Genomic DNA, 16,349 nt, shown 5'->3' with positions numbered 1-16,349 from the left:
TGTCTACCTGTGAACATAGAACAGAACAAATTCGATCTCTTGCATCGGTTGTAACCAGTACTTGACGAATAATTACAACGAGCCGACCCGCGGCATAACATACGCCGCTATTTAGTTGTTTTATTTTCTACTTTTCAGTAATTCATAATTTGTGAATTCGACAGTACCGCTGCTGTCACTGAAAATAATTGCTTAAAAAACACTATCAGTAAGTCGTTAAGGACGATAACCCCCCCCCCTTCCTTTTCCCCCAACCCCTAATAGGCTACAGGACATTACCCCCCTGGATATTCCCCCCCCCCGGACATTTCCCCCTCGTATTTACCCCCCGGAGCAATTACCCCCCCCTGTCAATTACCCCCCCTGTCAATTACCCCCCCCCCTCTCTCAAGTTAAAATCCTAACTCTAACTAGAATTTTATCCCTATATACTACTCTAATCCAAACCTTAAGAAAAAGACCAAAACCTAAGCATCCACCTTAGCCTAAAACTTCACACAAAACCAAAACCAAAACCAAAGCTAGACACAACCCTAACCCTAAACCTAGCTCTAACCCTAACCCTAGCTCTAACTCTAACCCTAACTCTGTCCGGGGGGTGGGGGGTAATGTCCTACTGGGCGGGGGGTAATTGACAGGGGGGTAATTGACAGGGGGGGTAATTACTCTGGGGGGTAATATCGGGGGGGGGGGGGGAAATATCCGGGGGTAATTGACAGGGGGGAAATGCCCTGTTCCCCCCTAACCCCCCCTGAAAGCAGCCTCCTCTTAGCTACCTCCCCTAAGTTTAAACACGTTTTAAACTAAATTATCTGCCCCTAATAGCCGTCACTAAACCTGGCTCTATGATTATAAACATTTAGCGTGAACCACAGCTCACCAGACTTCCTAGAGAGGAAGAGAGGGGACTGCAAGGCGCGCTTACAGCTTGTTTTCTAACGTCTCCAAGAAGAGAATTATATATATAGATTTACTTAGGATCGTGTTTGCAATACACATTTGATAGTTCAAGAGATAAAAGAAACATTTGATAGTTCAAGAGATAAAAGAAATACTCACCTAAATCAGTGGGGTGAAGCTTGCCTGCTTTCTCGGTCTGCTCAACAGCTGGTGGAGATGTGAGAGGACAAAAATAAATTGAGGGATAATCCATTGTTTGATGGATAATCCATTGTTTGATGGATAATCCATTATTTGATGGGTAATCCATTGTTTGATGGGTAATCCATTGTTTGATGGATAATCCATTGTTTGATGGATAATCCATTATTTGATGGGTAATCCATTGTTTGATGGGTAATCCATTGTTTGATGGATATTCCATTATTTGATGGGTAATCCATGTGTGGTGGGTAATCCATTGTTTGATGGATAATACATTATTTGATGGATAAATAAGTTGATGGATGGTTGTACAGCTTGTTCAAGGATGGTTGAAAGATGGGTTGGATGGCGGAAAGAATGATGGTTGGATAGATCCATAGATCGTTGGGTGGATAGTTACGTTGATGTTTGTATGAAGATGATTCGGATGGTCGGATGGATGGGTGGATAGATAGATGAGAAGCTGGATAGATCCATACACTGTTGGGTGGATAGTTACGTTGTTTGTATGAATGTTTATATGCAAAGTCTGATTGATGGTTCGGTTGATGATTGTGTGAATGATGGTTCGGATGGTCGAAGTGATGGAAGGATGGTTTAGTATGCCTCCTTTAACTTACCTAACCCTGAAGTCCCGGGCGAAACGCTGCCGATAGCCTTCCCTTGTTTTATGGGCTGTGATTTGGCTGTAGGTGCAAGACATGAACTTAGATGAACAGTCATGCGACACGCAAGCCTGAATGTCACATCGCTGCTCAAGCCAAATGTCACATAGCTATTCAAGTCAAATGTCACATTTGTATATAGCACTTTAAGTCAAGCTCAACGTACGGACCGTTTAGAAAATAGACCAGAATATTAATATTTTGTGGTCGGTTGTGTACAGGTACGCATTAAAACTGAGTGGACTCTGGGACATGAATATGATGTAAGCACAAATAAAACGTCACATTTCTTGTTGTCTGGTGTCTTAGCTCCTTTTTTATCCTGACGGTCCAGGTGAAGTAGAGTTCACCTGTTTCAGTGAGCTCGGCATATAAAGGGGTAGTGTGGTCAGCATAATGTCCAGGCGTCGTAACTTTCCCTAACGTGAGTACAGGTACCCATCAGATCTGGATGGTCCCCAGATCTATATAAAGATTCGAACCCGCGTTAGCAGTCGTATGCTCTACCACTCGACCACACCGTCACAATTTTTTTGTATGTTACCTCAGACATAACACGGGAGTATTAGAGTTTTCGTTTGGTGATGGGTGTCTTCTGGGTGGCAATATTTTATGAACATGCAAGTTTGTTTGATAACTAAAAATGTAGAGATTATTTGTTTGATACATAAAAAAGTAGAGATTGTTTGTTTGATAACTAAAAAAGTAGAGATTGTTTGATAACTAAAAAAGTACATATTGTTTGTTTGATAACTAAAAAAGTAGAGATTGTTTGATAACTAAAAAAGTAGAGATTGATTGTTTGATAACTAAAAAAGTAGAGATTGTTTGTTTGATAACTAAAAAAGTAGAGATTGTTTGTTTGATAACTAAAAAAGTAGAGATTGGTTGATAAATATAAAAGTAGAGATTGTTTCTGTCTTTCAAAACAACAGTGGCATCGCTGTACAGTTTATCCCAAATGTAAACAACACCGTGTTGTAGTGAGCAGTGTTGCATTCACCGCACCCCCAACCCTCCCCAAAGCACATCTACCACCCCGAACAAAAAAATAATTTATAAAGAAAATATGTACTATTAACCTTGTCCGCGCCCCCCCCCCCGTAAAATTGAGTCCGCCCCCCTCGAATGTTTCAAGTGCCCCCCACCCCACCCCCACCGGAGGAAAAGTCTGGAAAAAAACCCCCACTTGTAGTGAATATCGTGCTTATATTACTATTATTTCTCTCTCTCACTCTAACTGCCTCTCTTTCTCTATCTCTCTCTCTCCCAGTCTGCTTCTCTCTCTCTCCCAGTCTGCCTCTCTGTCACTCTACGTCTCTCTAGACACCACGTTTCACATTTAAAAAAAAAAACAATTTAAATTTTTTAATTTTTTGTTGTTGTAATTTTAGCCTATTTGAATTCAATAATTCAATAATAAGTTGAATGATAATTAAATCTAAATTTTGAAAAATTAGAAACAAATGAAACAAAATAATGAAATACTGACCTCCAGTTGTCTTTTCTTTGTATTCTAAAAATGTAATGTATCATGTTAACACGGTAAAATTATAATATCATTAATTGTGAAGCTCGAATGTTACAATTTGGGGCATTATTTTTTTTTTGGTAAATGTAATCAAATGAACTACTGTCAAAATTAATAAATTCTACCTACTACTGATAAAGTTAACGAAATAGCCCTTTACTGTCTTAATATTTCTTTCCTAGCTGTTAAATTTGTTGGTCCTTCTTCTTTGTTCTTAACTGTAAGAAGATTTCCTCCAACACAATTAAGTATCATGTGTCAAGGGGTCATCCATAAATGACGTCACACTCGTAAGGGGGAGGGGGGGTCCGTAATTTTGTGACGATGTGTGATGAGGGGGAGGGGGGGGGGTTCAGATGTTGCGACGTTACATTTTTGCATTATAAAAAAGCAATGTTAGAAAACGAATTGTAGACGTTATTTCGCGTTTTAGATAACTGTTTTAATAAATTGTAATAGTTTATACAAGATTTTGGAAAAATATCGATGTTTTAAAAAAATTCAACTGCAATTTTGAGGGGGGGGGGGTGTAGGTTGAGGTGTGACGTCATTTTAGGGGGGGGTCTGACTTTTTGTGACGACGTGTGACGGAGGGGAGGGGGGGAGGTAAAAATCGTCAAAAAAGCGTGACGTCATTTATGGATGACCCCCCAACATCTTATTCACTACATGGACCGTAAACTTCAGTCTGCTTTTCTTTCTAGATTTGCTTCCATAGCCTTTCTCCATCCAAGAATAAACCAAAAGGCAGCAGATTTTTTTTTTTTTTTAATTTTATTTTGGAGTTTTCTCTCCTAGATGGGTTTTCAGGAGATTCAAACTGGGGACACTTCAGTTTAGCAAATTTGATATTTACCGACCCGACCACCCCTACCTCCCTAGGTGCTACTAACGTGTAACTAAATAATTGTTAACTATTTAGGCCATAACACTTAACTATGTAGCCCATAATCTAGGTAGCCCATAAGTTAACAATGTTGCTCATAATAGTTAACTATGTATCCCATAATAGTTAATAATGTTGCTCATAATAGTTATCTATTTAGCCCATAAGTTACCTATGTAGCTCATAATAGATAACTTTGTAGCCCATGATAGTTAACTATTAAGCCCATAATAGTTAACTATGTAGCCCATAATAGTTAACTATGTAGCCCATAATCTATGTAGCCAATAAGTTAACAATGTTGCCCACAATAGTAAACAATGTAGCCCATAACAGTTAACTATGTAGCCCATAATAGTTATATCTATTTAGCCCATAAGTTACCTATGTAGCCCATAATAGTTAACTTTGTAGCCCAAAATAGTTAACAATGTAGCCCATAAGTTACCTATGTAGCCCACAAGTTACCTATGTAGCCCAAAAGTTACTTATGTAGCCCATAAGTTACCTATGTAGCTCATAGGTTAACTATGTAGCCCATAAGTTACCTATGTAGCTCATAAGTTACCTATGTAGCACATTATAGTGAAGTATTTCGCTCCTGACAGGTAACTTTGTTTTCCCTGACAACTTTACCTATGTATTCCTTACCTGTCCATTCAAATACCTGGAAAATATGACTCACCTGGACAACTTTACCTATGTATTCCTTACCTGTCCATTCAAATACCTGGCAAATATGACTCACCTGGACAACTTTACCTATGTATTTCTTACCTGTCCATTCAACTATCTGGCAAATATGACTCACCTGGACAACTTTACCTATGTATTCCTTACCTGTCCATTCAACTATCTGGCAAATATGACTCACCTGGACAACTTTACCTATGTATTCCTTAACTGTCCATTCAACTACCTGGCAACTATGACTCACCTGGACAACTTTACCTATGTATTCCTTACCTGTTCATTCAAATACCTGGCAAATATGACTCACCTGGACAACTTTACCTATGTATTCCTTACCTGTCCATTCAACTACCTGGCAACTATGGCTCATCTGGGCAACTTTACCTATGTATTCCTTACCTGTCCATTCAACTACCTGGCAACTATGACTCACCTGAATGCCGACCCTTTGCTTTCACTGAGAAGATACGATGTGAAAACAGAGTGAAAATACAATGTGAAAACAGTGTGAAAATAAGATGTGAAAACAGTGTGAAAATAATATGTGAAAACTGTGAAAATAATATGTGAAAACAGTGTGAAAATAATATGTGAAAACAGTATGAAAATACGATGTGAAAACAGTGTGAAAATACGATGTGAAAACAGAATCAAAATACGATGTGAAAATAGTGTGAAATTATTATGTAGAGAGTGAATAGAAAATAAGATGTATATAATGAATAAAAATAGAAAATGGTAACAATGAATAGATAAAAATATGGTGAAAGTGAATGCTAGAAAAAGACAAGTTTATTCATTCGCATACTTTGCTTGATATTTCTTTAATTATCTACCAAGTATAAATATCTTTACTATTTTCTACAAACTCTGAACCATCAGTCCCTTTAATAAGATCATTGGATCTACACCATGTTTCTAACAGTTTACTAACTTTCAATGAATACCTTTGAACTTAAAAAAAATTCGATGCATATCGCAATTTTTTTCCAAATTTTTTTTTTTTCGAAGCATACATGCGTTCTTTCAAAACTTGACCAACGACATGGAAATTTTTTGCTTTACGACTGCAGCAAGCGTTACATCAGCTATTTACACAAAGAGTTTCTTTGTTTAACTTACCAACCATAATGGGCTCGTCTTCGTCCGGTCTGTAAGGCTTATGGGATAGGAATGATGTGCCGTCTGGGAAAATAAATGTGAATGCTAGTTGAGCTTAGTACCAGAGGCGTAGCGAGGGGGGGGGGGGGGTGCGGACTGCACCGGGTGACACCATTTAGGGGGGGTGACACCAAGGCAAAAAATAGCAAAATATATAGAGAAAAACTTGAGTGGGGGGGAGGTGCAAATCGAAAATGTAAAAGTTTGGCTCCGGGAAGGGTTGCTATGCCTCTGGGGGGTGACACCATTAAGTGCCGCACCGGGTGACACCCGACCTCGCTACGCCACTGCTTAGTACACAAGGTGAGACGACCAATAGCGAAGTTTGAGCTGCTCAAAAAAATGTCTAGTGAAAGGTGATACTTTTTATATGTGCATCTCCAAAGTAGAAGATCCAGGTAATGCATTGTAGGTACAAGACAGCCAAGGTTATAAGTTCGATGACGGTCTAAAGGGACCAACAGTATGTCGACACGTAAAGTAAGTAGGCCCATACAATCAATCGGCACTAACAGTTTGTCGGCAATAAAGGTCAGTCGGCATTAAATGCTTACCTGCATTAACGATTTGACGACACTTACGACTGTTGGCACTTACAATCTGTCGGCATTTACAATCTATCGGCACTTACAATCTGTCAGCACTTACAATCTATCGGCACTTACAATCTGTCGGCATTTACAATCTGTCAGCACTTACAATCTGTCGGCACTTACAATCTGTCGGCACTTACAATCTATCGGCACTTACAATCTGTCGACATTAACGGGATTTTAGCACTAACGAGCTATTGGTACTAAACATCTTTGGCACTAACTGTCGACACTAACGGTTTGTCGGCACTAGAAGTCTGTCGGCATTTACGGGATGTCGGCACTACCTGCACTGCATGTCGTAAGACAAAGAACACAAATCAACCTCACCCCCCCCCACCCCCACCCACCGCCTCTACATCATCCCACGCTACAAGCTTAATGAGATGAAATGCTTAATTTTTTAAATTCCATTGTCACTGTTGATGCGGTAAGTGTACGTGTACAAAAAGAAAACATCGCTCAGGAACAGAGGCGTAGCGAGGGGGGGGGGGGGCGGGCGGGGGGTGCGGACCGCACCGGGTGACACCATGTATTTACGGGGGGTGACCAAGGCAAAAAAATAGCAAAATATATAGAGAAATACTTGAGGGGGGGGGTGCAAATCGAAAGTTTGAGGGGGGGGGGTGCAAATCGAAAATTTGAAAGTTTGTCGCTACGCCTCTGGGGGGGGGGGGGGGTGACACCATTAAGTGCCGCAAAGGGTGACACCCGACCTCGCTACGCCACCTCTCAGGAATAAAAGGTTCTGAGCTACGAAGTTCGACCGATAACATAAATGGACATAGTAACAGACAAGAAAAATGAGGTAAAAAGCATAGACGCGGGAAGAGAGACTTGTAGGGTGTTCGACAGTATCTGTCGAATATTTGGGGGTATCAGAAAGTACCTGTCAATATTGAGTCGTACCTACTAAATATTGGAAGGAGTCAGAGAGTACCTGTTAAATATTGGAGGGAGTCAGATACGTCAAAAGGGAGATAGACAATACCTTTCAAATATTGAGTCAGACATAATCTGTCAAATATGGAGTCAGACAGTAACTGTCAAATATTGAGCCAGACAGTAATTTTCAAATATTGAGTCAGACATAACCTGTCACATAAGGAGTCACACATTACCTGTCAAATATTGAGTCAGACAGTACCTGTCAAATATGGAGTCAGACAGTACCTGTCAAATATGGAGTCAGACAGTACCTGTCAAATATGGAGTCAGACAGTACCTGTCAAATATGGAGTCAGACAGTACCTGTCAAATATGGAGTCAGACAGTACCTGTCAAATATGGAGTCAGACAGTAACTGTCAAATATTGAGCCAGACAGTAACTTTCAAATATTGAGTCAGACATAACCTGTCACATAAGGAGTCACACATTACCTGTCAAATATTGAGTCAGACAGTAACTGTCAAATATGGAGTCAGACAGTACCTGTCAAATATGGAGTCAGACAGTACCTGTCAAATATTGAGCCAGACAGTAACTTTCAAATATTGAGTCAGACATAACCTGTCAAATATGGAGTCAGACAGTAACTGTCAAATATGGAGTCAGACAGTAACTGTCAAATATGGAGTCAGACAGTACCTGTCAAATATGGAGTCAGACAGTACCTGTCAAATATGGAGTCAGACAGTAGCTGTCAAATATGGAGAGACAGTAACTGTCAAATCTGGAGTCAGACAGTAACTGTTAAATATGGAGTCAGACATTACCTGTCACATATTGAGTCAGACAGTAACTGTCAAATATGGAGTCAGACAGTAACTGTCATATATGGAGTCAGACAGTACCTGTCAAATATGGAGTCAGACAGTACCTGTCAAATATGGAGTCAGACAGTACCTGTCAAATATGGAGTCAGACAGTACCTGTCAAATATGGAGTCAGACAGTACCTGTCAAATATGGAGTCAGACAGCAACTGTCAAATATGGAGTCAGACAGCAACTGTCAAATATAGAGTCAGGCAGTAACTGTCAAATATAGAGTCAGGCAGTAACTGTCAAATATGGAGTCAGACAGTACCTGTAAAATATGGAGTCAGACAGTACCTGTCAAATATTGAGTCAGACAGTACCTGTCAAATATAGAGTCAGACAGTACCTGTCAAATATGGAGAGACAGTAACTGTAAATATGGAGTCAGACAGTACCTGTCAAAGAGTGTTTCGTAAAGCGTCGCCTGGGTGCCCTAGCTGGAGGGGCGGCTGTCTGGCCACTAAGAACGGAAATGATGTCACTTGGAGACGGAGACAGTACTACCAGCACCTCCATGTCTGAAGTCCCTACAGTTATCATCTCTCTCGGCACGTATCTGTCCATGCTATCCGGGTACTCTCCCACTTCAGCCAGCATCACCTTGGACTTTTCTAGTTCTTCCGCCAGGCAGTTGCGGCTGATGTTGCGACCATAGTGACCGTAGCAATCTCCTGGTTTGGGAGGTCGTGTTTCCGTAGGAGACGCTTTGCCTGCCATGCAGTTGACGTTCACGTCGCTATGGTTACGGTCAGAAAACGCCGTAGATTTGGAGTTAAATTTCTTGGAGGTTTCTGTAAGATGTTGTTTGTTAGTCTTATAGTAAAGAACAACATTGCGTCGAGTGGGGTTAGGATTAGAGTGTTTGTTAGGCATCATCCGTTTTAAATGTTCCTTGTTCGAGGGTTTTCTAGCCTTAGAGCTGCTTCTATATCGCTTAGGTCGAGAAGGTGAATTAACTTTTGATGTAGTCGATATTGTCGGCTCTTTAACTAAAGCATCGCGATCAAAGTTGTCGAGTCGAGTTGTACGACGTAGAAAACTAGAGCGGTGACGAGAATTGTGTTTTTCAATCTTCTTCTGTTTCTCTTCATCTGCCGGGGATTCAAAACTTGGGTCGATGAAACCGACATCCAAACATTCAGCTGAGTTCGATTTTTCTATTGCGCGACGCTTAAATTTTTTCTTGGGCCAAGATTTGATGACAACATAATCTCGGCTAGGGTCAACCTGACATATACTCAAGCACATATCCGGTTTGTGTATGTCTTTGATTGGGAGTTCACGTGTATTATGTTCTTCACTACGGTGTTGATATTTGATGTCTTCACCAGAATTCGACATTGCGGCGACTAATTTTGACTGATATAATGTTGATTTTCTAGCAGATTGTTTGTTATATACACACGTAGAACTATCGCTACCGTTACGGTATTCACTTGCCTTGGTTGAAATTGAATTTGATGGTTGTGGTTTGGTAGGCGATGTTTGGATTGTGTCGTAGTCAAGCCTTTCGCTGCAGGTTTTGAAGCTAACAGTCTTTTTCTTGCCCAACTGGGACTGTTGCCTTGATGGATGAGTGTTGGTTCGGCTAAGGATCTCTCTTGTAGGTCTAGAGTTCAGAATTAGATCCGCTTTGGGTTCATTCGTGTTGATTTGGTGCCACTGTGCTGGTAACATACTGGGTACAGCATGCTCCAAACGGCTACTTTGATAGCTGGTGCTACCTTGGATAGTGCTACCCTGGAGAATGCTGTCATAGTTTTTGCTACCATAGGTAATACTACCTTGGCTGGTACTACCACGAATTTTGCCATCACGATTAGCGTCATTGCGCTCAGTTAGATTGTGATTTAGTTTCTTAGCCTGTTGCCTTTTTGTAGTAGAAATGCCTCTAGCGATACAATCCAGACTAGGGCTAACATGGATTGTGTTTCCCCTGCTAATTTCTGGGAATACCCGGCCGTGTGGTTTAACGATAGTGGCGATCGGTTTCCTTATAGAAAAGACTTTTCCAACCACGTCTTCACGACTGAACTCACCGCGCCGGAAACAAACTTCTTCTGATGCTAGAGAACTCACGTTTGGTTTATCCGCAATCGAATACAATTTTTCTTTCTCAACGTGGCCCGAAATAGTAGTCTCAACACGACTTGCGTGATCAGCTTTAGATTTCTCCACGCCGGCTTTACAACCCTCGAAGTTAATACCATGACCGGGGTTTGGGTTAGTCAATTCTGTAGACGTTGACTCATAATGATTAGACGCTGCCGCAGAAGATGGTATACTTGTCATACAGTCTTCCCTACCACGCTTCACAACTAGACTGAGAGTTGAGGAGCTTCGGCTAGATGGCGCTCCATCGCGTTTAGCTTGCGATTGGCTTTTGCTTTGTGTGTTTGATGCCTTCATACTTGACCGCGGTTAGATGTCACATCTTTCATTGTCATAGGTTAGATGGTGGATTTCACGGTACAGGGCCATTGTTTTTGAATATGATGGTAAAAACAAGAATTCCCCTTTCAAAGACTGGTTTGCACGAAAACGAAAACTAAAGTATCGGGAAAATGTTTTTATTTTTAAGATTTGGTGCGCAATTAGGAAAATTTCACCCTTTATTCAATAAACCCGGGAAAATATCACAAATCTACTGAGCATAGTTAAAACTCGAAAATTGAGTTGGTATGGTCATATCATAAGATCAAACAGACTATTATATCCAAAACAATATTGCACAGTGCAAAAAAGTGTCAGAGGACAAAGATAGATGGTGGAGAATTATGATTTTAACTGTGATGGTGGAGAATTATGATTTTAACTGTAATGGTGGAGAATTATGATTTTAACTCTGATGGTGGAGAATTATGATTTAAACTGTGGTGGTGGAGAATTATGATTTTAACTGTGATGGTGAATTATGATTTCACAACGACCCAATAAGGGGAATGGTTTGGGGCAATTAAATTAAATTAAGACGGTTTTCAGACTAAGCAAAATTCAGTTAGGCTAAAAGTACTTCGTATTTTTGTGTGGTTTTTCTCGTGTCGGAAAAAAGTCCTTTAGATCGGATCACTTAAATAATTTGTTGGTTATATAAAAATAGTGATGTTGTTTTAAACTTTACGCTTAGTTTCCCAGATGAAGGGACAGGTTTAAATGTTTTTTTTTTAAATTTAAGTATTTTTAAATACTTTTTTTCCCCGAATAATGCGACGGGTTTTGTGACTGTGACAATGAGATTGCACTTTGTAATTTGTACGGTGTCAAAGTTTAAAAAACACACAACAGCACAACAAAGCTGTGATTTCACAGATGTTGCTATTTGATTTACAAAACCATAAAGTCTGAAACAAGGCGTCACTATAAAGTGTGAAATAGAGTGTCACTATAAAGTCTGAAACAGGGCGTCACTATAAAGTCTGAAACAGGGCGTCACTATAAAGTCTGACACAGGGCGTCACTATAAAGTCCTAAACAGGGTGTCACTATAAAGTCCTAAACAGGGCGTCACTATAAAGTCTGACACAGGGTGTCACTATAAAGTCCTAAACAGGGTGTCACTATAAAGTCCTAAACAGGGCGTCACTATAAAGTCTGAAACAGGGCGTCACTATAAAGTCTGACACAGGGCGTCACTATAAAGTCTGAAACAGGGCGTCACTATAAAGTCTGAAACAGGGTGTCACTATAAAGTCTGAAACAGGGTGTCACTATAAAGTCTGAAACAGGGCGTCACTATAAAGTCTGAAATAGAGTGTCACTATAAAGTCTGAAACAGGGTGTCACTATAAAGTCTGAAACAGGTTGTCACTATAAAGTCCTAAACAGGGTGTCACTATAAAGTCTGAAACAGGGCGTCACTATAAAGTCTGAAACAGGGCGTCACTATAAAGTCTGAAACAGGGCGTCACTATAAAGTATGAAACAGGGCGTCACTATAAAATCTGAAACAGGGCGTCACTATAAAGTCTGAAACAGGGTGTCACTATAAAGTCCTAAACAGGGTGTCACTATAAAGTCCAAAACAGGGCGTCACCATAAAGTCTGAAACAGGGCGTCATTATAAAGTCTGACACAGGGCGTCACTATAAAGTCTGAAACAGGGCGTCACTATAAAGTCTGAAACAGGGTGTCACTATAAAGTATGAAACAGGGTGTCACTATAAAGTCTGAAACAGGGCGTCCCTATAAAGTCTGAAATAGAGTGTCACTATAAAGTCTGAAACAGGGTGTCACTATAAAGTCTGAAACAGGGCGTCACTATAAAGTCCTAAACAGGGTGTCACTATAAAGTCTGAAACAGGGTGTGACTATAAAGTCTGAAACAGGGCGTCACTATAAAGTCCTAAACAGGGTGTCACTATAAAGTCTTAAACAGGGCGTCACCATAGTCTGAAACAGGGTGTCACTATAAAGTCTGAAACAGGGCGTCACTATAAAGTCTGAAACAGGGTGTCACTATAAAGTCTTAAACAGGGCGTCACCATAGTCTGAAACAGGGTGTCACTATAAAGTCTGAAACAGGGCGTCACTATAAAGTCTGAAACAGGGTGTCACTATAAAGTCTTAAACAGGGCGTCACCATAGTCTGAAACAGGGTGTCACTATAAAGTCTGAAACAGGGCGTCACTATAAAGTCTGAAACAGGGCGTCACTATAAAGTCTGAAACAGGGCGTCACTATAAAGTCTGAAACAGGGCGTCACTATAAAATCTGAAATAGGGTGTCACTATAAAGTCTGAAACAGGGTGTCACTATAAAGTCTGAAACAGGGTGTCACTATAAAGTCTGAAACAGGGTGTCACTATAAAGTCTGAAACATGGCGTCACTATAAAGTCTGAAACAAGGCGTCAATATAAAGTCTGAAACAGGGCGTCACTATAAAGTCTGAAACAAGGCGTCACTATAAAGTCTGAAATAGAGTGTCACTATAAAGTCTGAAACAGGGTGTCACTATAGTCTGAAACAGGGCGTCACTATAAAGTCTGAAATAGAGTTTCACTATAAAGTCTGAAACAGGGCGTCACTATAAAGTCTGAAACAGGGTGTCACTATAAAGTCTTAAACAGGGCGTCACCATAGTCTGAAACAGGGTGAAACTATAAAGTCTGAAACAGGGCGTCACTATAAAGTCTGAAACAGGGCGTCACTATAAATTCTGAAACAGGGCGTCACTATAAAGTGTGACACAGGGCGTCACTATAAAGTCTGAAACAGGGCGTCACCATAGTCTGAAACAGGTTGTCACTATAAAGTCTGAAACAGGTTGTCACTATAAAGTCTGAAACAGGGTGTCACTATAAAGTCTTAAACAGGGCGTCACCATAGTCTGAAACAGGGCGTCACTATAAAGTCTGAAACAGGGTGTCACTATAAAGTCTTAAACAGGGTGTCACTATAAAGTCTTAAACAGGGTGTCACTATAAAGTCTTAAACAAGGTGTCACTATAAAGTCTGAAACAGGGCGTCACTATAAAGTCTAAAACAGGGTGTCACTATAAAGTTTGAAACAGGGTGTCACTATAAAGTCTTAAACATGGCGTCACCAAAGTCTGAAACAGGGTGTCACTATAAAGTCTGAAACAGGGCGTCACTATAAAGTCTGAAACAGGGCGTCACTATAAAGTCTGAAACAGGGCGTCACTAAAAAGTCTGACACAGGGCGTCACTTTAAAGTCTGAAACAGGGCGTCAGTATAAAGTCTGAAACAGGGCGTCACTATAAAGTCTGAAACAGGGCGTCATTATAAAGTCTGAAACAGGGTGTCACTATAAAGTCTGAAACAGGTCGTCACTATAAAGTCTGAAACAGGGCGTCACTATAAAGTCTGAAACAGGGCGTCACTATAAAGTCTGAAACAGGGCGTCACTATAAAGTCTGAAACAGGGCGTCACTATAAAGTCTGAAACAGGGCGTCACTATAAAGTCTGAAACAGGGCGTCATTATAAAGTCTGAAACAGGGTGTCACTATAAAGTCTGAAACAGGGCGTCACTATAAAGTCTGAAACAGGGCGTCACTATAAAGTCTGAAACATGGCGTCACTATAAAGTCTGAAACAGGGCGTCACTATAAAGTCTGAAACAGGGCGTTACCATAAAGTCTGAAACAGAGTGTCACTATAAAGTCAAACACACGATAAGTTTGAGCGCCAATGCATGATGTAACACCTTATGAATGTACAAGTTGGGGAACATGAGAAGAGAATAATTCTGACTTTCATAACAATGTTCCAGTAAGGAGGGACAGAATCTTGTGACAGTATATGTTGGAGAAACTTTTAAACAAACAAAGTGAATTAAAAACTGATGTTTGATTTATGTGTATTTGGTATGCTTTATTTTGAAGAGTAATCTAGATTGGGGGGGGGGGGCGACTTTGATTCTTTGTAACATAATTCGAAGCAGTTTTAGGAGAAAGTCAGTTTTATACGTATTTCAACTTAAAAACTGTATACACATTGTAAAAAGGCAATGTATAAAGCAACAAACAAAACCTGTACACTTTTAATGTGATTCTAAACAATGAACCTACGCATCATCCATCATTCCTGGATTACACAGTTCATTATAGACATACGTAAAATCATAATGAGTATTGGAGTCACATTTTGATACAGAAAACTACCTGTTACATACAAATTGAAATTATGTTTTGGTTATCATTTTGTAAACAATTAGGCCAGTTTTAACGTTTTTACAAGCTTTTATTTAACTCACTTCCTCGTCAGTCGTCAGTCGTCAGTCGTCAGTCTGTCTAGACGGAAACGCAGGAGTGAAAATTCGGACAGTTCTACTTGACCGACACGATTCACAGTTGGCACGTGGGTCAAGACATGAAGACAATACAATCTGAAACTAAATTTGACTTAATTGGATGCCTAATTGATTTTTTATGAATTAATTAAAATTTGGACCGAATTAGTAGGCATGTCTAGCCAACCACACCACACGCGTCATCAATAGCTGCGCCATCACGACCACGTAATGGCTGCGTTCAAAAACCATTGCGCGCCTACTGAACGTGATATTCAGTAGGCGCGCAATGGTTTTTAGTCATGTAACTCTATTGTAGATAAAACATGTAAAGTACTGAAAAAAAAATTCATAAAAAACGTTTTAATAACAAGCTTTTATGTAATGATGCACTAAAAAGTAGAAAATAAATTATAGACTACTATTTAAATAACTATAAAGAAAAGCGTGGGTGTCTTCCTTAACATTAGTAAAGGTATCCAATAGATACTAAAGTGACCCACGCTTTTCTTTATAGTTATTTAAATAGTAGTCTATAATTTATTTTCTACTTTTTAGTGCATCATTACATAAAAGCTTGTTATTAAAACGTTTTTTATGAATTTTTTTTTTAGGTGTTGGCTGAACGAGGCACTATTTTCATTTCCTACCTTAGAGGTGATGGACCAGCATGTTAGAAGTTGCCTACCTTTAAATTGGTGGACCACCAAAGTTGCCTACTTTTAAGCTGGTGGATCACCAATTGCCTACCATTAAACTGGTGGACCACCATAGTTACCTACCTTTAAGCTGGTGGGCCATCAAAGTTGCCTACCTTTAAATTGGTGGACCACCGAATTTGCCTACCTTTAAGCTGGTGGGCCATCAAAGTTGCCTACCTTTAAATTGGTGGACCACCGAATTTGCCTACCTTTAAGCTGGTGGACCACCAAAGTTGCCTACCTTTAAATTGGTGGACCATCAAAGTTGCCTACCTTTAAATTGGTGGACCACCGAATTTGCCTACCATTAAACTGGTGGACCACCAAAGTTGCCTACCTTTAAATTGGTGGACCACCAAAGTTGCCTACTTTTAAGCTGGTGGATCACCAATTGCCTACCATTAAACTGGTGGACCACCAAAGTTGCCTACCTTTAAGCTGGTAGACCATCAAAGTTGCCTACCTTTAAATTGGTGGACCACCAAAGTTGCCTACCTTTAAA

At 40.1% G+C, this 16,349-nt stretch overlaps 1 protein-coding gene across 1 annotated transcript in view; it reads right to left on the bottom strand.

Moving 5' to 3' along the window:
* The window catches only part of LOC131932761 (uncharacterized), a 62,893-nt gene that overhangs the window by 28,338 nt on the left and 18,206 nt on the right, over nucleotides 1-16,349 (bottom strand). Inside the window, exons 15-20 of the mRNA XM_059289676.1 lie at nucleotides 6,002-6,064; nucleotides 5,313-5,336; nucleotides 3,262-3,285; nucleotides 1,725-1,790; nucleotides 1,060-1,107; nucleotides 1-7 (exon numbers count right to left, since the gene is read on the bottom strand). The exon at nucleotides 1-7 is cut by the window's left edge and continues 14 nt beyond it. Of these exons, the coding sequence (XP_059145659.1) occupies nucleotides 1-7; nucleotides 1,060-1,107; nucleotides 1,725-1,790; nucleotides 3,262-3,285; nucleotides 5,313-5,336; nucleotides 6,002-6,064 (232 nt within the window). The remainder of the gene's footprint in view (nucleotides 8-1,059; nucleotides 1,108-1,724; nucleotides 1,791-3,261; nucleotides 3,286-5,312; nucleotides 5,337-6,001; nucleotides 6,065-16,349) is intronic.

The sequence above is a fragment of the Physella acuta genome, unplaced genomic scaffold (genome assembly GCF_028476545.2).
Source record: "Physella acuta isolate Inbredline_101_S28 unplaced genomic scaffold, ASM2847654v3 ptg002272l, whole genome shotgun sequence".
Classification (NCBI taxonomy): Eukaryota; Metazoa; Mollusca; class Gastropoda; family Physidae; genus Physella; species Physella acuta.
The sequence above is the reverse complement of the archived record's forward strand: the minus strand, read 5'-3'. Positions and strand labels throughout refer to the sequence as shown.